The 23,366-nt window shown below is 44.5% G+C and overlaps 1 protein-coding gene across 1 annotated transcript in view; it reads left to right on the top strand.

Annotated features, from left to right (window-relative positions):
• Window positions 1-23,366, top strand: part of ATM (ATM serine/threonine kinase) — a 216,521-nt gene that overhangs the window by 135,729 nt on the left and 57,426 nt on the right. Inside the window, 9 exon segments of the mRNA XM_068266920.1 lie at window positions 326-474; window positions 562-666; window positions 3,710-3,829; window positions 7,384-7,612; window positions 8,715-8,882; window positions 8,988-9,107; window positions 13,131-13,348; window positions 13,648-13,855; window positions 20,214-20,327. Coding sequence (XP_068123021.1) covers window positions 326-474; window positions 562-666; window positions 3,710-3,829; window positions 7,384-7,612; window positions 8,715-8,882; window positions 8,988-9,107; window positions 13,131-13,348; window positions 13,648-13,855; window positions 20,214-20,327 — 1,431 coding nt within the window.

The raw sequence follows: 23,366 nt of genomic DNA, 5'->3' as shown, positions 1-23,366 counted from the left end.
AACTGTGGTCAAAATAACATAATGCATACAATTGCTTATTTTTGTTTACAATATTCATTTATACATATTTTGTCAGAGTTTGTCTATTTATTTACCTTTCTTCTCCTTGATTTACTTTCGAAAGCCAGTAAAAAAGATCTCTGGTCTCCCTGAATGCTCTAGTAAACAGCCTAGGGTAATCCTTTACGGGGAGTGCAGGGCTTACATACAAATATATAGCTATAGGAAGTGTTTCTGATGGTGAAACCAGGATATTCATCATAAAAGTGAGTATCCTGAATAATTGACTGCATTCTGCTATCTTTTAAATGTGTTAATTTTTTAGGCTTTACAAAACTTTGGCTTGAGTCACACGCTGTCCACTTACCTGCGCGGCCTGGAGCACGAGAATGCAGACTGGTCCTCTGAACTGCAGGAGATCCGCTTCCAGGCAGCATGGAGGAATATGCAGTGGGACCAGAGCCCATCCTACAAGTAAGGCCAGATGTGTGTATGACAGATCCTCTTTTATTTGCATCATGTGCTGTATTGTGACCCTTACTTTGTCGCTATTTTATTTAGAGGTGAAACTTCTGAACCCGGCTATCATGAATCCATTTACCGCTCCATACAGAGTCTGAGGGACAGAGAATTCTCTACCTTTCAGGACCACATCAGATATGCCAGGCAAGTAGATGGCACTTGGTGCACCACATGACTCGTTCACATGCCACATGCAGACGATCCTTCTGCCAGGCGAATCTAGCAGCTACAGGTGTCTCACTTTCACATTTAGGGATCTGTTTCGTGGGATCCCTAAACGACCACAACAGAGTTGCAACAAACGAGTGCTCTTCCTTAAAGGGAATCTGTAATAAATAAAACTTCCCCTGGGGGTACTTACCTCGGGAGGGGGCAGCCTCTGGATCCTGGATTCCCCCATCCTTCTAAGCCTCGGCGATCCCGAGCTGGCATATCCCCCTGAACATCAGACATACAAATACTTACCTCGTGCTTGCTCAGTAGAGCATACCCGATCGGGCTCGGCTATTTCTGCCAGAGCCCATCGGGAAGCCGCTACTGCGCCTGTGCTGGAGTGAAGATGGTAAATATTGCTGCCAACTGCTGGCGCTACTGCACCTGCGCGCACCTTGTCAGAGGGTTTTTTGGGTGCTGCTAGCGCTGGATCCCTGAGACTGAAGTGGGCGGGGGAAGCCTCATTATTATCCAGAGGCTTCTCCCTCCCAAGGTAAGTACCCCCCAGCAGTGCTGGGCCGAAATTACGCATGAGCGTAATTACGCATCGTAATTCAATGTAAATTTACGCGTAAGCTACGGTCTTACGCGTAATTATTTACGCGTAAGCAGTTAAGTGGTATCGTAATTACGCTGTCTACCGTAATTGCTAGGTATGCGTCATTTTACAAAGACTTTACGTGTAATTACTAACGTAAAAACTCCCCTTTTCTAAGAGTAGCCAATCAGTCAACATCCTAAGCAACCAATAGTATCTTCTCCCGCCCTTCAGTATATAAGCGTACATTTTGACGCATACGAATGATGTGTACGCAATAGCTGTCACATTGACTGCTATTGCGTACACATCGTCCGTATGCGTCAAAAAGTACGCATTAATGGGTATTACGGCACTACGCGTAACATTGTAGCGTAAGCGCCTACATTACGGTATCCTAACGCGTAACTGTGTAAGTTAACGCGTAGTTACAGTGATGAACCGTAGATAATTTCCTACGCCGTAACCGTAATTGCGTAATAGCGTAAAATTACGCGTAACGATCCATAAGCGTAGATTTTTACATTACGACCAGCACTGCCCTCCAGGGGCTCTATTTTATTTTTTTGTTACAGACCTCCTTTAACGCTTACCCTACTGGAAGTCACTAGTTTATCTGCTGACCTGTCATCTCGCCTCCACTCTCTTTGGAACAGTACACATCCCTAGGCTATAGGGGAGTACCGTGTCTGTGCAGCACTCGTGCCCAGCATTGTCACCCTAACGACAGTTAAAGGAATACTATCAATACCCAAGCGTTCTAAAATGACAATGTTCAAATAATGTCTAAGTAGCTGTGTAATCATTTTCCTACTTTTCATGTTAAATATCACAGGCAAAAGCTTTAATTCATTGTGTGTAGATTTTAGCTACGTTTGGAATGTCTCATTTGCAGATGTATGAAAACCGTACAATATTGAAGCAGATTATTTGAAAACATGCATCAGGCTCCACACATTACAGAATTACAAATGTTTATGTTGCACATAAGATACATTTCCTCTGCTCTCTGGAAGAGAAAGCTCTGCCTGTCTCTGACTGAGCTCCCTGCACACATAGGGCCTGATTCACAAAGCGGTGCAAACACTTAGTTTAGGCGTGATCTGAAGCAACTCGCGCGAAGCTCCCGCGCGCAAAGTTTTGCGCGCGCAATCGCACATGCGCCGCGCCCATTAAGCCCTATGGGACTTTGCGCGCGCGTTTGCATGCGGGAGCTTCGCGCGAGTTACAGCACAAAGCAGTGATAACTTTGCTAGTGCAAAGGTTATCACACCTAAAGTCTTTTAGGCGTGATAACTGAGTTATCACCGCTTTCTGAATCAGGCCCATAGAGTTAATGATGCAGTCTGTGAGGGAATTTCCCCCCTCTCCTCATGGCTGAGTCTGCCGTCAGAATTGCCATCAATAAAATGTGAAAGGAATTAGATAACAGTAATCAAATAGATAAGCAGTGAAATGAAAGGTCCGTACACACGCCGGACTGGAGGCAACGACGGGTCCGTCGTCACCTCCCGCTGGGTGGGCGTTCCAGCGACAGTCCGGCGTGTGTACAGTCTGTCGGCGGACTGATACGGCTGTTCCTGAGCGATCCGCCGGGCGTCGTTGCCTCCAGTCTGGCGTGTGTACAGACCCGTATACACCAGTACTTAGCAACACTTCACAAACATTGTCTATCTCGATTGAAATAAACATGTTAATCGATAGTGTCCCTTTAAGAATGACACTGGTTGAGCTGGATTGAAGTCTTTACAACTTCACATAAATATTGCTATATACATATGTTTGTATGCACATAAATTCAAGCTTCTGTTTAGTAATTAATTAATTAATGTTCTGAGCTCCTATGATATTTTTTTAAATTATTATACATACCTCCCAACTTTTTGAGATACGAAAGAAGGACGTTTTAAGACATGACCACAACCCTTCGCCATGCATATCACAAAGAATTCAGAATCAAAAGATGTAGTTTTATCATTCAAACCACACTGGTCCTTTCTATTATCAGTAGTTTTACTTCATTTTAGCATTTGCAAATAAGCAATATATTAATCTAATAGGAATAAAGTTTAGAGTCAGTTACTTAAACACATTTTTCTGTAGAAAAATACATGTATTTACATAGATCTGTACATCATTCCTGAAAGAGGGACAAATGAGGAGGAAAGAGGGACAGGGCTACCAAAGAGGGACTGTCCCTCCGAAAGAGGGGCAGTTGGAAGCTATGAATATAATTTATTTTTATCCTATCATAGTGGTTTGTTTGTTCTAGAATACTGTACCTGTATAATGAATAAATGTAAAGCCTGCAGGGGGAGCTCTAGCTCTATATAGTTGAAACTGTTATTTGATCACTTATTGTATGATGAAAATCCTTATAGTAGTAGTAGACCACATGCCTGAGATTCATTGCTCATGTTTCTGCATTGTCTGTAGGGTGAAGGAGGTGGAAGAGCTGTGCAGGGGCAGCCTGGAGTCTGTGTACTCCTTGTATCCCACACTGTGTAGGCTGCAAGCTATTGGAGAGCTAGCGAATGCTGGCCAGATGTTCTTCAGGTATGTTACTCACTACCTTCCTATCCACATTACTATCAACTGCTCACCAGCTGCACTCCAAACTACATACACTGATAACACTTAAAGGGGAACTCTTCTGTAGTAAAACATTGATAATGCATGTGTAATAATAATGAATGCTGCACAAGTCATTTTGCAATGTAATATTATAAACTACCGTTCAAGCTTGCTGTGGATATGTCTACATACAAAGTTCACCCTGAACTTGCAGAAAACATAGAACGTATATGGATTTGTACACAGGACTTCCCAGAATTCACTACTCCTTGCTCTACTACTTATATACTATATAGAATAGAACATAAAAAAAAATTCCCAAAGTTTCCATTCATTAAAGTGAACCTTAAAGGGATACTGTAGGGGGTCGGGGGAAAATGAGTTGAACTTACCCGGGGCTTCTAGCGGTCCCCCACAGACATCCTGTGTTGGCGCAACCACTCACCGATGCTCCGGCCCTGCCTCCGGTTCACTTCTGGAATTTCAGACTTTAAAGTCTGAAAACCACTGCGCCTACGTTGCCGTGTCCTCGATCCCGCTGATGTCACCAGGAGCGTACTGCGCAGGCCCAGTATGGTCTGTGTCTGCGCAGTACACTCCTGGTCACATTAGCGGGAGTGAGGACATGGCAACGCAGGTGCAGTGGTTTTCTGACTTTAAAGTCAGAAATTCCAGAAGTGAACCGGAGGCGGGGCCGGAGCATTGGGGAGTGGCTGCGCCAACACAGGATGTCTGCGGGGGACCATTAGAAGCCCTGGGTAAGTTCAACTCATTTTCCCCCGACCCCCTACAGTATCCCTTTAAGCCAGAAAAAAAAATGAGTTTTACTCACCTGGGGCTTCTACCAGCCCCCTGCAGCAGTCCTGTGCCCTCGCAGCCACTCACTAATCCTCTGGTCCCCCGCTGCCAGCTAGTTTCGTTTTTGCCGACAGGCCCGTCAGGACTGGCCACGCGTATCTTTTTCCGCATTTCCGACCGTAATTAGCGGTTTTGCGGACCGCAACACGTACAAAAATACGCGTTGCCGCATTACCTACGCGTAGATATGCGGCAACGCGTGTTTTTGTACGCGTTGCGGTCCGCAATAGCGCTAATTACAGTCGGGAATGCGGAAAAAGATACGCGTGGCCAGTTCTGACGGGCCTGTCGGCAAAAACGAAACTAGCTGGCAGCGGGGGGACCAGAGGATTAGTGAGTGGCTGCGAGGGCACAGGACTGCTGCAGAGGGCTGGTAGAAGCCCCAGGTGAGTAAAACTCATTTTTTTTTTTTTTTCCTGGCTTAAGGTTCACTTTAACCACTTGAGGACCCACCCTTTACCCCCCCTTAACGACCAGCGCTGTTGTTGCTGATCTGTGCTGGGTGGGCTCTCCAGCCCCCAGCACAGATCAGCGTGCAGGCAGAGCGACCAGATCGCCCCCCTTTTTTCCCCACTAGGGGGATGATGTGCTGGGGGGTCTGATCGCTCCTGCCTGCGGGTGTTGCGGGGAGGGGCACCTCAAAGCCCCCCTCCGCGGCGAAATCCTCCCTCTCCTACCTGGCCCCCCCTGGAGATCCGGGCTGCACAGGACGCTATCCGTCCTGTGCAGCCAGTGACGGGACGTCCCGTCACATGGCGGCGATCCCCGGCCGCTGATTGGCCGGGGATCGCCGATCTGCCTTACGGCGCTGCTGCGTACAAATGTAAACAAAGCGGATTATTTCCGCTTGTGTTTACATTTAGCCTGCGAGCCGCCATCGGCGGCCCGCAGGCTATTCACGGAGCCCCCCGCCGTGAATTGACAGGAAGCAGCCGCTCGCACGAGCGGCTGCTTCCTGATTAATCAGCCTGCAGCTGGCGACGCAATACTGCGTCGCTGGTCCTGCAGCTGCCACTTTGCCGACGCGCGTTATGAGTGCGCGGTCGGCAAGTGGTTAAGCAAAGTCCCTGTGTGAATGAGAGCTGGTGAACAATAAGATGCCATGTTATTCTCAAAAAGAGACAGCAAGGTGGCCATGCATTGCTTCCTGTTTAGCGTACTAATCGTATGCAACAGAAAGCGATGCACAAGGACATCTTGTGGCCAAATAGTAAAATTACACCAACATACAATTTTTTATTTTTTTTTTAATTAAAAAAAAATCCCAAATTTACATTTAAAATTAACTATTTCCCTCCCACACTCTCTCATAGTACCCAGGTTTTTTTTTTGTATTATAAAAATAAAAAAATAACATAAAAAAATTTATAGTTACCTTAGGGACTGAACTTTTTTTTAATATGTATGTCAAGAGGGTATTTTACTGTTATTTTTTAAATCATGGGCTTGTAAATAGTGATGGACGCAAAATTGAAAAAAACTCATCTTTATTTCCAAATAAAATATTGGCCTTGTATTAGGGAAATATTTTTAACGTTGCAATAACCGGGACATGTGGCCAAATAAAATGTGTGGGTTTTATCCACAGTAGAATGTTTTACTTTAAAACTGTAATGGCTGAAAACTGGGAAATGATGATTATTATTTTTATTATTCCCATTAAATTGCATTTAGAATAACATAATTCTTAGCATAATGTACCACCCAAAGAAAGCATAATTGGTGGCGAAAAAAAAAAGGTACAGTTACCCTTCCAGGTTCCCTTCTGTCCAGTCAAGAGCGATAACCGCTGTTCCTCACACATCTTGGGCGCCACCTAGTGTTAATTTATGGGACGTTCTGGCTGGCCATTTGTGGGACAGTCCACAGTGACAGCCAGGAATGGGGAAAGGGAGGAGTCTGCACGCCTGCTATACTACACAAAATAAGATTTGTATGTAGAGAAGAAATACGAGAGTCTGGTAATCTCAACAGGGATTCTCTTTACTAAGGGTACAGAGGATAGAACTCTGCCAACAGCTATTTACCTTCTGGGCACGCCTCTTCAGGGTAAAAGGGGCTACACAAAATGACAACTTTTATAGAAGTGACATGCAGGGCAGTGCTGAATTCAGTGCTAGCCTTTAGTTGGTCTTTAATAATTTGTTAAAAAGAGATTACCATATTTTTGGGGTGATTATTTCTTCCTGTATCGTCACTGACCTCCCCTCTCTTGGAGCATGTGCGCTGCCAGGTCTCGCAATGAGAGGGCGCCAGCGCCAATACAAACTGGAAAGAGGACATAGGATGGAGGACTCGGAGCGCACTGGCTGGACTTGGGAAGGCTCCCGCTGAGCTTCAACTCTGCAGCTGCCACGGGGATTGGGTTGTGCTTCTTGGGAAGTGGGCCAGACTTAAATTATTGAATTGTCATCCAACTTTGTATTTGTGCCTTGTAGTCTTTCTTCACTCCAGCAGCAATAAGCTTTTGCCACTGTACACAGCAAAGATGAAGTGTATGAATTATAAGACACTTGATTTATGAGAATTTTTTCCCCTGGTTTTTGTCCTCTAAACCCAAGTGTGTCTTATGGTGCAACAAATACGGCAATAGATTTTTCTAATTTCAGGTGAATGCTGCCTCTTCTTCGTTAAATGTAATGATTTGTGTCTTGTGTTTTAATGATGATGTATTTCAGACCTGCCAGTGATCATCAGCTGATCGATATGTACATGAAGTGGCAGCAGCAGTCTCAGATCCTCAAAGACAGCGACTTTGGCTTCCAGGAGCCGGTCCTGGCTCTGCGCTCTGTCGTCCTGGAGACGATGCTGGAGAATACCAGCCCCAATCAGGAGTGCCTCCGGAAACTGCTCTCCAAGCACCTGGTGGAGTTATCCAGAGTAGCCAGGACTGCTAACAACACACAGGCAAGTCTGCTGACCTCACAACCTGCACAATTTAATAGTGATAAATAAAGTGATCTTGGAATAGCTAGAAAGTATTGCTACGCTAACTATGAGTTTCAATTCAAGGGAGACCCAGCCATTGCATTGCCTTTAAAGAGACTCTAACAAAATGTTCATCCTTCTTTCTTCTATCCTATAAGTTCCTATACCTGTTCTAATGTGGTCTGGCTTACTGCAGCCTTTCCTACTTGCGCAGTGGCTGTGTTATCTCTGTTATATGATCTAATCTTCTCTCCTCTGTCGGGTTTGTCGAGCTCAGGCAGTCTGGCTGGAATGTGCTGTGCTGCTTGTGATTGGATAGAAGCTATATACACCTTCTCCAGGCCCCCTGCAAGCTCTGTGTGACTCACACACTCTGCTTACTTGAGCCTATCACAAGCTTTTAGCAGCCATGTCTTTTCTTTGTAAACACTGCCTAAAACTGATAATTACAAGCCAGGATTGCAGCAGGGAGTGGCAGAAACAGCACAGAGGGGCACAGGAGAACATAATGAATAGAATGGTATGCTTTTTATTGTAAGAATATTAGAGTACAGATTCTCTTTAATGGGAGCCCGAGGTGAGAGCAATATGGAGGCTGACATGTTTCCTCTTAAATAATGCACATTACCTGGCTGTCCTGCTGATCTTCTGCTTCTAATACTTTAAGCCATAGACCTTGAACAAGCACATGCACATCCGATGTCTATGACAAATCTGACAAAATTAGCTTGTTGCTTGTATATGTATGCTGGTTTCAGGTGTGTGATTTATATCCACTGGCCAGAAAAACAAGCAGGACTGCCGGGCAACTGGTATTGTTTAAAAGGAAATAAATATGGCAGCTTCCATAGGTTTCACATCTCTGGTTCCTTTTAAAGATATTTCCATTTTTGGGGCTTTTTTTTATGTGCCACACATTGAAATGTTTTTTTTTATTTATTTATTTATTTTTTAAAGCTGTATATTGATGTGTTTTTAATTTTCACTGCTGAATCCAATAAAATTACACAAATCGCCCCATTTGATTCTCCCTGGTCTGATTGTGGACTCCTTCTCCTGTAATGTGTGTTGTGTATTGCAGCTCCCAGAGAAGGCAATGTTTCAGATTAAGCAGCACTCCGCCACATGGCTTCAGGTGTCAGAATGGCAGCTTGAAGAGGCTCAAGTGTTCTGGGCCAAGAAGGAGCAGAGTCTGGCTCTGGGAATCCTCAACCAAATGGTGGACAAACTGGAATCCAGCAGCTTTGAGGTCTGTTTCTTGGATTTCTCCAGAGGAGTGATTTAGAAGAAGACTTTGCCCTGCTTGGCCATCTCATTACAACCATTAACTGAAGCTAACTTGTCTTATTTCCAGCTTGAGAATGATCCAAACCTTCAGCTGATTTATGTGGAGTGTCTGCGGTTGAGGGGGAATTGGCTCTCAGAAACATGTCTGGCAAGTCCTACAGTCATTATGGAGAGCTATCTGGAGAAGGTAAGATATAGCTGGATCTCCTATAAGGCCTCGTACCCACATCGGGGAACATCGCTAAACATCATTATTTTCAACGATGTTAAAGCCAAACCCCCCCCCCCCCTTCTCCGGTGATCGCACGTCATTAAGCAACAGACGCAGTGGATCTGATAGTTAAAATCGCCAACAACACAGCGCAAAGTATTGTGAATCCTTACTTTCCATTCATACCCGTTGTGTAGTTGCTTGACGTCACAAGCAGGAAGAGTCCCTTGACAACCGACCGTCGTCAAGGAGATGTCGCGGGAGATGTCGTTGGGCGGTGAGTATGTAGCTTAAGCCGTGTCCGTCTCTTAATGACGCATGATCGCTGCGGGGGGGGGGGGGGGGGGGGTTGTTAACAACCTTTAACATCATTACGATGTTATGTCCGGTAACATTGCAGCAAATATCGCCTCATTGGTACGAGGCTTTAGAGAGATGAACGTAATGTATTCTAACCTTAAAGGACATCTGAGGTGAAAATAAACTAAGATAACAATTGTATCTATCCTCCTTCTTCTAAAAATGGCCTTTTTATATGTCCCACAGTTTTATTTTATATTTAAATCTACTTTGTAAGTTTTTACTGTTTCATTGCCTATTCTCAATGACACATGCATTGAAGTATGCCAGAGCTAAAATCTATGAACTATTGATTCTTTTTTAACTCAGAAGCCTATCAGAGCCAGGAAAGTTTTATGCAATTCCTTATCCCTCCCCACCGCGTTACCAGAGGCCACCCAGCATTAATGGGCAAGTCACGTGAACGTGACCAAAAAATACGTGTGCATTAATGCACAGGTCACGCGAACGCAACCAAAAATACGCGTATGTTAGTGTGCAAATGATGCAACCAAAAAAAATGAAAAGATCTCATGAATATGACCAAAAATACAATACAATACAATAACATTTGTAAAGCGATTTTCTCCCATATACGTGTGCGGGGAAGGCCAAAAAACATCTAGCCCGCCATCTAGTGGAAGAAACATCAACCGCAGTCAGTTGTGAATATTGCAAAGCAACATGCATTAAATGACAACTGCGCTTGCAAAATGTTGCGCCTTCAGAAAACAAAAGAATTCAAAGAAAAAAAAGGGTAAAAAAAACTCAAGCACTGTAAATAGCAGAAATAAATCAAGTCAATATAATAAAAAGAGAATGGCCTCAATTCACTAAGCTTATCTCCTGTCTTTAAAGAGAATCTGTATTGTTAAAATCGCACAAAAGTAAACATACCAGTGCGTTAGGGGACATCTCCTATTACCCTCTGTCACAATTTCGCCGCTCCCCGCTGCATTAAAAGTGGTCAAAAACAGTTTTAAAAACTTTGTTTATAAACAAACAAAATGGACACCAAAGCTGGAAGTAGGTTGATGTACAGTATGTCCACACATAGAAAATACATCCATACACAATCAGGCTGTATACAGTCTTCCTTTTGAATCTCAATAGATCATTTGTGTGTTTCTTTCCCCCTGCAGCTCACTGAAGAGTTACAAGCTGATTGTTTCTTCTTGCAGACAGCTCTGCCCGGTTGTCTGTAATTCTGCAGTATGTGACTCATCAGTATGTGAACAGAGGATTTATCCAGCTTGTGAAAGATAAGAGAGCAGAGAAAAGCTGGCTAATGTAAATAACACACAGGCAGTGTGCATAGAGGGGGCATGCATAGCAGATCGCAATGAAGAGTTGGCAGCCTTCCAGACACAGGACGACAAGTCCGACAGGGGAAAGATAAGCTGATTTATTACAGAGATGGTGATAGTAGAAAGTGCTGCAGTAAGCCAGAGCACATTATAATAGGTTTAGGAACCTGTAGGATGGTAGAAAACACAACGACATTTTTGTTACAGAGTCCCTTTAATAACGTTTCTAGAGTGATCACCATGGTGATGAGGCATGTAGTATTCAGGAAATATTTTACCTCAGGCAAAACTAAAGTTAACTCTTCTTTCTTTAAGTTAACTCTTCAATCCTTAAAAGAACTCCAGAATTCTAAAGTTATAACGACAGGCTGATAATTAACTGCGTGTGAAAATAACTACAGAGGAGGTAACTTAACTACAGAGGAGGTAACATAAGGAATGAAGAGATAAGATAACTCTCACTGTGTGGAGGTAAGTTTTCTCTTGCCTTATTATCTCCAGCATGATCTTAGTGAATTGAGGCCAAAGCCAATTGCGAGCGAATAAAAAGAAACCTGCATATGGCTACAATGCTGTCATGCATCCACACAGATGGCATACAGCAAAAACCATTACATGTAAATCCTCAGATGAGGACCTGCATATTAAAAAAACAAAACCAGTATAGTGCCAGTGATAGGGCAACCCAGAGGAATCTGTGCACCACAAGAATAGGAAAAGAATGGGAAGAAAAGGGAGAAGAATGAATGAAAGAGAAAAAGCAGAATGGTCACTGGTCGGGTGGTATCGCCCTATCTACATAGATTAGGTGGGCAGGAAACTTGTATAATGAAATGCATCATTTAAACCAGGATATTTGGTAGCTTCAAGGGGGTTAAAAGTGCAGGACGGAATAAGATCAGTGGAATAACCGGAAAAAGATAAATAATATATTTTGAGGTGTTTCGTAACACTGGCACTTGTCATGTGAAAGTTATGAAGGGTGTAATAATAATGTCTCTTCTGTAATTACACCTATTTTTTTTTCTATAAAATGGCTATAAAATGAAATCAATTATTAGAAACAAATATTATCAGAAGAAAGCCTAGATCAGTGATGGCTAACCTTGGAACTCCAGCTGTAGTGGAACTACAAGTCCCATGATGCATTGCAATACTCTGACAGCTGTAAGCATCACTCGGGGAGGCAGAGGCATGATGGGATTTGTAGTTTTGCCACAGACGGAGTGCCAAGGTTAGCCATCCCTGGCCTAGATTGTCCTAAAAAAAAAGTGTATCACTTTGATGACATAAGTAGTAAAAAAGTTATTGCTGTATCATTGCAACACAGCTGATTTGCCAAAATAGTCAGGAATCTTAAAGGGGAAAAAACACCTAAAATGCAAACTGGTTAAGGATGGTGGTAGACTGCATTTGATGCAGCAACCCACTTATCAAATTTTTTAAAGAATGGTGGAGGAGTAGCTAGGTAGCATTGTTGGACTTTATGTTTATAATGCTCTGGGTGCAACATGATCAAAGCTGCTTTTTTTTTCTTAGTTTGGTTCTCCTTTAAAAGTAGAATTCCTCTGGTCCATAAGGGGAAAAACCCCCTCAGTGGTGAACTGGTTAATGCTCTTTGTTACAATTGTGGGTATATGCCATGTATATTTATAGCTTACAATGCAGAGCTGCTTTAAACACTGTTCTATGCATGGATGTGCATTATTATTGGTAATTAAAAAGCTATCCTAGAGAAAAATGTGAGCAGCACAGTGGACATATCTGGCATGTTTGCGTCAGTAATAAAGATGGTATCTCCCATATTCTATTCCTCAAAGTATTAAGTTACTGTAGTGGCTGGAAACGTTTAGACTCAGTTAAAGCGGATCCGAGATGAAAAAGTAACTATATCAAGTAACTTGTCTATATATCTTATCTAAAGTTTAGACAATTTACACAGCATATCTAGCTGCAAACATCTTCAACAGTTTATGATTATTTATTGCTGTGATACAATAAGAGCAGCCATGTTCTGTTTGTCACATTACACACAGGCAAGCTGATAGCCTCTACATCCCTCAGCCTGTGACACATTCACTCAGCTCTCCTCCTCCCCTTTGCCTCTGAAATCTCTGGCTAGTAACCTCCTCCTGCCCAGACTGAGCTCCCATAAGCCCTTGCTACCTGGGACTGAGTGCCAAGGGTCTCTGAAAAGCTTAGTTTATAGGGAATTGGTGTATTAAAACAAAACAAAAAAAGTATTTTGGCTTGAGGAATGCCCTATAAACTGTATGAAAGGAACACAATTATGCAATGAGTAAAAGTGTATCTCAGATCCACATTAAAGTGTGTTTGTTTTTGCGTCATTTAGGCTGTGGAAGTTGCAGATAATTTCAGTAACGGCAGCAGTGATCAGCTTCAGGAAGTACGGATGAAGGCGTTCCTGTCATTGGCGCGCTTTTCAGATGCCCAATATCAGAGGATTGATAATTATATGAAGTCATCAGAGTTTGAAAATAAGCAGGCATTGCTTACAAAAGCCAAGGAAGAGGTAGAACTGTTGCGACAGCACAAGATTCAGAACAACAGGTGAGTGTGCAATATTCCTCCGTTCTTCTTGATTATTAAACCTGCCACAGCCTGTCCTCAGCCCACAGCCCATCCCCAGTCAAAGAGCCTGTCCTTAGTGTGGCTTCTGGGCCGAAAGATCAAGTCTAGAGATCTCCCTTCACCAACCACAGACATAATGTGGAGAGAACACTCTTTCTTGTCAGTACAGTGTTGTTTCATATAAAAAATATGATCAGTTGTCCAACCATATTGTCCTTCTGTAGAGCCAGCATTAGCATGAACAGCTCACCCATGGAGAGTCTGTGTTTTTCTGGCAGGTATACAGTCAAGGTGCAGCGGGAGATGGAACTGGATGAATGTGCAATTGCAGCTCTTAAAGAAGACCGCAAGCGGTTTCTGTGCACTGCTATAGAGAACTACATTAACTGCCTGGTGTCTGGGGAGGAACACGACATGTGGATATTCCGCCTCTGCTCCCTTTGGCTGGAGAACTCTGGAGTATCTGAAGTGAACAACATCATGAAGGTTCCGTTTAAGCGCTGACTGTTTCATATATTTTATAGTGAAGCATGTTTCGTTACGAAGGGTGGGGTTGAGGGCCAATTGCATAACGGAATGGGTAGGTTAAATAGAAGAACAATGGCCTCGGTTGATGCACTGATGTGACGACCAGGCAGTTTGGATCTCTCGCCAAGGTGTATGGTGGGGGGCACCATATATGCACTATGTTCTCGGCAGAGGCAGCCCCAGCCACCCACCTTGACTGAGAACCACCTAGATTGTGTACAAGACTTAAAGGACATCTGAGCCAAATGGTAAGAGATAAGTTTTACTTACCTGGTCCTTCCTCCAGCCCCTAGCAGTCTATGTGGTCCCTCGCTGTAGTTCTACTACCTTCCAGTGCGCCACTAGCCACCCTGACAGATCTCCGACCACAGCTGTGGTCATGGGCTTCTGCACTTACGCTTTTCATAAAGACTTACAGAGAAACTGTAACCAAGGGATGCCCCTTTTCCCATAAGAATTTTTTTCCTTTTCACAAATGGATCATCTTAGGGCTCTGTATGGCTGGTATTGTGGTGAAACCCCTCCCACGTTGTGATGTCAGGACCATGGTTCTGACATCACACTGTGGGAGCCTTGTTGCAGTGTGGAAAATAACTGCTGTTTCCAACTGCCAAAAAAGCAAGCACTATCTCCTTCCATTGACATCACCCGCCAGCCGTAAAAATGTCACCGTATGATAAATGTCAGAATGTAAATCAGGGAGAGGAAAGATTTTACAATGAGCAAACACTGACCAAATTTATACGTAATTATTGTAAAAATGAAGCACTTTTTTGTTTCATTATTTTCACTGGAGTTCTTCTTTAAACTGCTTAAGTTCAGAATCCCCCCAGCCACAGAAGCAGATTGAGCGGTGCCCGAACGTGCATGCGCAGAAGCCCATGACCATAGATGTGGTTGGGGATCTTTCAGAGGGGCTAGCGGCACACTGGAGCTCAGCAGAACTGCAGCAAGGGACCACATAGACTGCTAGATGCTGGAAGAAGCCCCAGGTGAGTAAAGCTCATCTCTTAGCGCTGGGTCACACTGCAAGAGCTTTTTCGAAGCACCTGTGATTTTAAAAAAAAACCTCTTGCTAATGTAATGCTATGGGTGTGTTCTCACTGGGGCGATGTGATTTTATAAAAATCCCCCATAGCATTGCATTAGCAAGAGCTTTTCAAACCACTAGCGCTAAAAAAGCTCTTGCAGTGTGAACCTGCCTTACCCTTCAGCTCAGGTGTCCTTTACTTTGATTTCCATGCAAATCATGTCCTGGAATCTGATCTACTGGGCTGTGGTAGCAAAGACATCTTTTTTTTTTTTTTTTTAAACAAATTTTATTTGGTTTTTCAAATTTTTAACAATCCTCCTGTGGAGCCCAAAGCAATAAATTGAACAGGTATTAACATTGCTCTGAGAGTCGCAGATAGTCATGTAGTTTTCGGATTCTCCCAAAAAGGACAAAGCCCCACCCTTAACTAGAAAATTCCCACCCTCTCCCACCCTCCGTCACTGTCCTAACTGCAGTATGAAATTCTGGATATCATTTATTGCTTAATCCAGGGGCGTTCCTAGGGTCCTTGGAGATCGGGAGCACCTGTGGGCACAAGGTGAGGTGTTCGCGCGCCGCGGCAAAAATGGGCGTGACCATACAGTGAGTGGGCGTGACCATGGGTGGGGCCAAATTTACATGAACTTAGCAGCGGTGTAAGCTACAGATAACGGGCCTGCCCATCAAAATATTGGATGGAGCCCCATGTCCTTTCTTTAGATCATTTACAATCAGTATAGGCATAGATCAAAGATGTATACGCACATACAATTTTGAATGGGCAATCACTGACCAATTTTACCTCCCTCATGCAGTAAGTGGGCCAACAGACAATGAATTTGATGAACATAGCTAAAATTGGCTAATCAAAATTGTATGTGTGTACCAGGCTTTACAGCTAATACTGTACATACTGAAAGTAGCAGGGATCAGCACACTGCAGCTAGTTTACTATCAGTACAGGCACAGAGTAACAGCTTATACAGTACATACTGGAGGTAGCAAAGATCAGCACACACTGCAGCTAGTTTGCTATCAGTACAGGCACAGAGTAACAGCTTATACAGTACATACTGGAGGTAGCAAAGATCAGCACACACTGCAGCTAGTTTACTATCAGTACAGGCACAGAGTAACAGCCTATACTGTACATACAGGAGCTGGCAGAGCTCAGCACACTCTGCAGCTAGTTTACTATCAATACAGGGGGGGGGGGGGGTCCACACACTAGGGCACAGAGAGGTAAACAGACACAGGATGGGACACAGAGGCATACAGGCACAGATAGAGGCACACAACACATACCCACAGTTTCAATACTACCCCAGTGTAGCACACACACACACACACACACACACACACACACATATACACACACACACATTATTATTATTATTATTGATTTATAAAGCGCCAACATATTCCGTGGCGCTGTACAAAGTAAGAAACAAACATGGGGTACATAATAATACAGACAATGGTGTACACCAATATACAAGATACATAATTAGTGACAAAATACAAAGAATGATACAAAATACAAATTATAGAATTGGTAATGACAGTGATAAAATTAACATGATGAATAAAATGTATAATGGTTACCAAGACACAAAAGGGGGAGAGAGCCCTGCCCTTGCGAGCTTACAATCTAAAGGGAATGGGGGGAAACAAGAGGAGGGGTAGTATGCAGCAAATATATAGAGGCTTTGTGTTTTAGGATACCTAGTAGGAGTGCAATTTGGTCTTAGTACAAAGGGAAGTGGCCTAAGGTAGAGCATATGCTTGTCGGAACAAGTGTGTTTTTAGAGAGCGTTTAAAGGTAGCAAAGGTTGGCGAGTGACGGATGTGTTGTGGGAGGGCATTCCAGAGGAGGGGTGAAGCGCGTGCGAAGTCTTGTAAACGTGAATGTGAGGAGTTGATTCTAGAGGAGGACAACAGAAGATCATGTGCCGATCTGAGATTGCGATTGGGTTTGTATCTGGAGATTAATGAGGATATGTACCGGGGGGAGAGATCGTGGAGAGCTTTGTAGGTTAGGGTTAGGAGTTTGAACTGAATCCTCTGGTTAATTGGCAGCCAGTGAAGAGCTTGACAAAGAGGGTCGGCAGAGGAAGATCGAGAAGAGAGATGAATGAGACGAGCAGCTGAGTTCAGTACTGACTGGAGCGGGGCCAGTTTGTTAGACGGTAGTCCACAAAGTAGTACGTTGCAGTAGTCCAGACGAGAAATTATGAGAGCATGTATTAACATTTTAGTTGTGTCTTGAGTGAGAAAGGGACGGATGCGAGATATGTTTTTGAGTTGGAGATGGCAGGAGCTGGTTATGGAGTGAACATGAGGAATAAAAGAGAGAGATGAATCGAATATCACCCCCAAGCACCGAGCTTTGGGAACTGAAGTTATGGGAGTGTTATTAACATTTGTTACTTCAGGCAGGGAGGTGGACAGAGACGGTGGAAAAATTATTAGTTCCGTTTTACTCATGTTAAGTTTTAGGAAGCGAGAGGACATGAAGGAGGATATAGCAGACAAGCAGTCAGGAACACGTTTAAGGAGGGAGTTAAGGTCTGGGGCAGAGAGGTACAGTTGTGTATCGTCTGCATAGAGGTGGTATTGAAACCCGAATGAGTTGATTAAATCACCAAGACCATGTATGTAGATGGAAAAGAGGAGGGGACCAAGGACAGAGCCTTGGGGAACCCCGACAGACAAAGCATGAGGAGAAGAGATCTGATCTGAGTAGGAGACTGTGAAGGACCTTCCAGAGAGGTAGGAAGATAACCATGTGAGAGCAAGGCCCTTTATTCCGACATTTGAAAGTATTTGTAGGAGTAAGGTGTGGTCGACAGTATCAAATGCTGATGACAGGTCAAGAAGGATGAGTATGGAAAATTGACCTTTGGATTTGGCTGTAAGAAGGTCATTGGCCACTTTGGTAAGGGCTGTTTCCGTGGAGTGGTTAGAGCGAAAGCCAGACTGGAACTGATCAAGTACGGAATTAGCAGATAAATAATGGCTTAATTCTGCATGTATATGGCGTTCAAGTAGTTTGGATGCAAATGGGAGAAGTGACACTGGGCGGTAGTTGGCAAGTGTGGTAGGATCTAGAGAGGGTTTTTTAAGTAGTGGTGTCACAACAGCTTTTTTGAGTGGGGACGGAAAGATGCCAGTAGAGAGGAAGAGGTTAAATAGCGTTGTTAGTGCAGGCAAGAGAGATGATAGCTGCGGAATGAAATGGGAGGGAATAGGATCCAAAGAACAGGTGGTTAGATTAGCTTTGGCAATTTTAGAGGAAAGAGAGTGTTCAGAGAGTGGAGAGAAGGCAGTTAGAGAACAGTCAATGAGAGGTGTGGAGGTGGGATTTGAGGGCCGCATGGAGAATTCACTTCTGATTTTGTCAATTTTATCAGTGAAGTATGTTGCAAATTCTTCAGCTGATAAGCAAGATGAAGGAGGAGGAGGAGGGGGATGGAGAATGGAGTTGAAGGTGCTGAACAAGCGTTTTGGATTGTGTAAATGGGTGGATATTAGGGAAGAAAAATAGGACTTTTTTGCCACAGAGAGTGTGTTTCTGAAGTTGTTCAAGGCAATTTTATATAAGATGAAGTCCTCACTTGTGTTACTTTTCCTCCAGCGCCGTTCAGCTGCTCTAGAGCAACTTTTTAACTGTTTAGTGGTTTTGGTCATCCAGGGTTGGCGACAGACATGGTGAGGGCGGGCCTTGACGAGGGGGGTGAAGTCATCCATGACTTTTGTAATGGAGCTGTTGTAGTGTATAGCAGCCGAGTCTGGGTCAGTGAAGGATTGTTTGAGGAGAGGTGCCAGGGCATCAGAGACAGTTTGAATGTCAAGATTGCGATAGTTTCTTCGAGTATGTGAGCGTGCTTGTGCCAGGGTGGTAGGAAAAGAGGAGGAGAGAGAGAAGCTAAGTAGGTTATGGTCAGAGAGTGGTAGTGGATCATTAGTAAAGTCAGTGACAGAGCAGAGACGAGTGAATACAAGGTCAAGCGTATGGCCAACAGTGTGGGTTGAGGTAGAGGACCACTGAGACAAGCCATAGGAGGAAGTGAGTGATAGAAGTTTTTTGGAGACAGTGTTATTGGTGTCAATAGGAATGTTAAAATCACCCATGATGATGGTAGGGATGTCAGAGGAGAGGAACTGGAGAAGCCAGGCAGAGAAATGATCCAAGAAAACAGAAGCAGGGCCTGGAGGGCGGTAAATAACTGCAATTTGGAGGTTCAAGGGAGAGTATAGTCGGACTGCATGGACTTCAAAGGATGGCAGGGAGAGAGAGGGAATAGGAGTAAGAGGCTTGAAGGAGCATTTGTCTGAGAGTAGAATGCCCACACCACCACCATGCTTATTCCCACCTCCATAGGAGAGGGCGGCAGGTGAGACTGTGTCAGAAGGGGTCAGCCAGGTTTCAGTGATCCCAAAGAATGTGAAAGCATTGGAAATGAAAAGATCATGGATGAAGGGCAGTTTGTTGCAGACTGAGCTGGCATTCCAGAGGGCAGCCGAGATCGGAGGGGGTGTGTATATATACACACACACACACACACACACACACACACACACACACACACACACACACACACACACACACACACACACACACACACACACACACACACACACACACACACACACACACACACACACACGAACACATATATATATACACACACACACACACACACACACACATATATATATATATATATATACACACGCACACACACGCACACACACACACACACACACACACACACACACACACACACACACACACACACACACACACACATACATATATACACACACACTCCTGACTCAGACATGATTGACTACAGTGTGGCCCTCACTGATAAGAAATTCCCCTTTTTTTTACCTCTTTCTTGCTCTCAGAAGCCATTTTCTGCTAGGAAAGTGTTTTATAGTTTGAAATGTATCAGTGAGGGTCACACTATAGTCACTTCCTGTCTGAGTCAGGATTGAGTCAGCCATTTGCATACCTGATATTTAACTCTTTCAGGCAGAGAAAGAAAAAAAGGAACACAGCATAGTTATTTGTGTGCTACGCACTGTACATACACATGTCTATCTCATCATGTCACATGTCAGTTCAGGTATCCTTTAAGGGGGTAGAGACTGCTGGTATGGAAATGGTTACTGTGGTACTCGTATGTTGACAGAGAGATAAAAATCAGTTTTTCACAGCTTAGTGATTTCCTCCTTCATTATATAGATATTAATTCTTTATCACATTCCATGCAGAAGAGTTCTCAGAAGATTCCGTCTCACAAGTTCCTTCCTCTGATGTACCAGCTGGCGGCTCGCATGGGGACTAAGAAGATGGGGAGACAGGAGTTCCATGGGGTCCTCAACGATGTAATTATCCCAGCCTGATCAGTGATGCTGCTACAAATGAGCTGTTTACCCAAAAGTGATAACTGTTTATTCCTAATTCAGAGATGTGATTCATTTACTGATTGAATCCTAATTAACAGATGCAGTAGGATGCAATACATTCATGTTTTTATAGCTAGACAATTACTGATCTCAGATGTATCATTTTAAGAGTTTATCTGAAAAGGAAGACTTATTATTTATTTTTTCATTTTCACTATTGATTTAAAGAGGAACTTTACCAAAAGATAGTAGTAGGTAGGGCTGCACGATTTTGGGTAAAAATTGAAATTGCGATTTTTCTGTCAAATTGTGATTTCAATTTTTTTCATGATTTTTTCCAAAACAAGTGTACAGTGTCGTGCGCAGCGGGTTTTTTTTTTGGGGGGGGGGGGGGGGGGGGGCTGGGGTGCAGCGGCATAGCTAGCATAGTAGCCCCAATATAGGGAGTTTAGTTGCCCCAGTGTGGCTAGTATAGTGCCCCAGTATAGCTAGTATAGTGTCTCTGTATAGATAGTATAGTGCCCGGCAGTATGGGTAGGTAGTGCCTCAGTATAGCTAGTATAGTGCCCAGTATGGGTAGGTAGTGCCTCAGTATAGCTAGTATAGTGCCCAGTATGGGTAGGTAGTGCCACAGTATAGCTCATAAAGTGCCCAGTACAGGTAGGTAGTGCCCCAGTATAGCTAGTATAGTGCCCAGTATGGGTAGGTAATGCCCCAGTATAGCTAGTATAGTGCCCAGTATGGGTAGGTAGTGCCCCAGTATTGTTAGTATAGTGCCCCAGTATAGCTAGTATAGTGCCCAGTATGGGTAGGTAGTGCCCCAGTATAGCTAGTATAGTGCCCAGTATGGGTAGGTAGTGCCCCAGTATAGTTAGTATAGTGCCCCAGTATAGCTAGTATAGTGCCCACTATGGGTAGGTAGTGCGCCAGTATAGCTAGTAAAGTGCCCCAGTATAGCTAGTATAGTGCCCAGTATGAATGGGTAGTGCCCCAGTACAGCTAGTAAAGTGCGCAGTATAGGTAGGTAGGTAGGTAGGTAGGTACGCCGTTGCGGCCATGCCCGCGCCTGGCCATGATCCGCTTACCACAGCCGCTGCGCCGTGCCACAGAAGCAGTGCATATTTATGATGTTAATGAGCCGGGCAGCGGGGGGAGGAGAGTTCAGTCCAGAGCGGCACACAGCTTCTCCAATCGCTGAATACCGATGGTATGACGGCAGCGGTAGGCGGAGCTGTACTAGAGCGTACAGCCTCCATCATTCCATTGCTATCCAGCGATTGGAGAAGCTGTGTGCCGCTCTGGACTGAACTCTCCACCCCCGCTGCCCGGCTCATTAACATCAATAAATATGCACTGCTTCTGTGGCTCGGCACAGCGGCTGCGGTAGGCGGATCATGGCCATGCGGCCACGCACTGAAGACCGAAAACCGCCGGATCCAGACGATCCCAAAATCGTCTTCACAGGAACCGCGGTTTTGGTTTAAAACCGAGAAATCGTGCAGCCCTAGTAGTAGGGGAAAAAAATCAATACATTGTAAAGTGATAGGTTAACCTTCTTGGCGGTTATCCCGAGCTAGGGTCGGGGCAGAAAACCGCAGCTAAGAGTGGTAATCCCGACCTCTGCTCGGGGTAGCCTACGGAGGCTGTATGCAGAGCAATACGCGCAGCGGAAGCATTTCTACATTCCTCCCGGGGATCCTGACGTCGGCTGGCATTCTTTTTCCTCTCCTCCGGGGCTTTGCTTCCTGTTGGTGAGATTTCCGGCTGTCGTTATGACGACAGCCGGCAATCTCACTTTAGAGTTGCAGCGCCACCCAGAGGATGGAGGCCTAACGTCAACGCTGGAGCCAGGGAGGTGAGTGATTGCTAGAACTTCTGCAGATCTCCCTGGCAGCATGATTTTTTCTAGGTTTAAGGGTCTGAAAGGGTGCAAAAAAATTGCACCGCTTTTAGACCCTAAAATCCGGAAAGAATCATAACGCCAAGGGGGTTAAAAAAGAAAAGCGAGATCAAGATATGATTGATAATCTCCATGTAATTCATTTATATTTGATCTACCATAAGCCTGCAGCCAGGTCATTATCTTTGTACAAACAGCATCAACACACACACACACACACACACACACACACACACACACACACACACACACACACACACACACACACACACACACACACACACACACACACACACACCACACACACACCACACACACACACTCCACACACACACACTCCACACACACACACTCCACACACACACTACACACACACACACACTACACACACACACTATATACACACACACACACACACACACACACACACACACACACACACACACACACAGACACACACTACACACACTAGACACACACTACACACACCACACACACACTCCACACAACACACACACACTCCACACACACACACACACACTACACACACACACACACACACACACACACTACACACACTACACACACACACTACACACACACACACTACACACACACACACACTCCACACTCACACACACACTCACACACACACTACACACACTACACACACACAAACACATACACTACACACACTACACACACCACACACACACACACACTCCTCACACACACACACTCCACACACACACACTCCACACACACACACTACACACACACACACTCCACACACACACTCCACACACACACTCCACACACACACCCACACACACTCACACTCACACACACACACACACTCCACACATTCCACACACACACACTCCACACACCCACACACTCCACACACCCACACACTCCACACACCCACACACTCCACACACCCACACACTCCACACACCCACACACTCCACACACACACTCCACACACACACACTCCACACACCACACACACTCCACACACACACACACACTCCACACACACACTCCACACACACACTCCACACACACACACACACACTCCACACACACACACTCCACACACACACACTCCACACACA

Source organism: Hyperolius riggenbachi, chromosome 2, assembly GCF_040937935.1.
Source record: "Hyperolius riggenbachi isolate aHypRig1 chromosome 2, aHypRig1.pri, whole genome shotgun sequence".
NCBI classification, from domain to species: domain Eukaryota; kingdom Metazoa; phylum Chordata; class Amphibia; order Anura; family Hyperoliidae; genus Hyperolius; species Hyperolius riggenbachi.
Note: the sequence above shows the minus strand (reverse complement) of the source record. Positions and strands in the feature narration are given on the sequence as shown.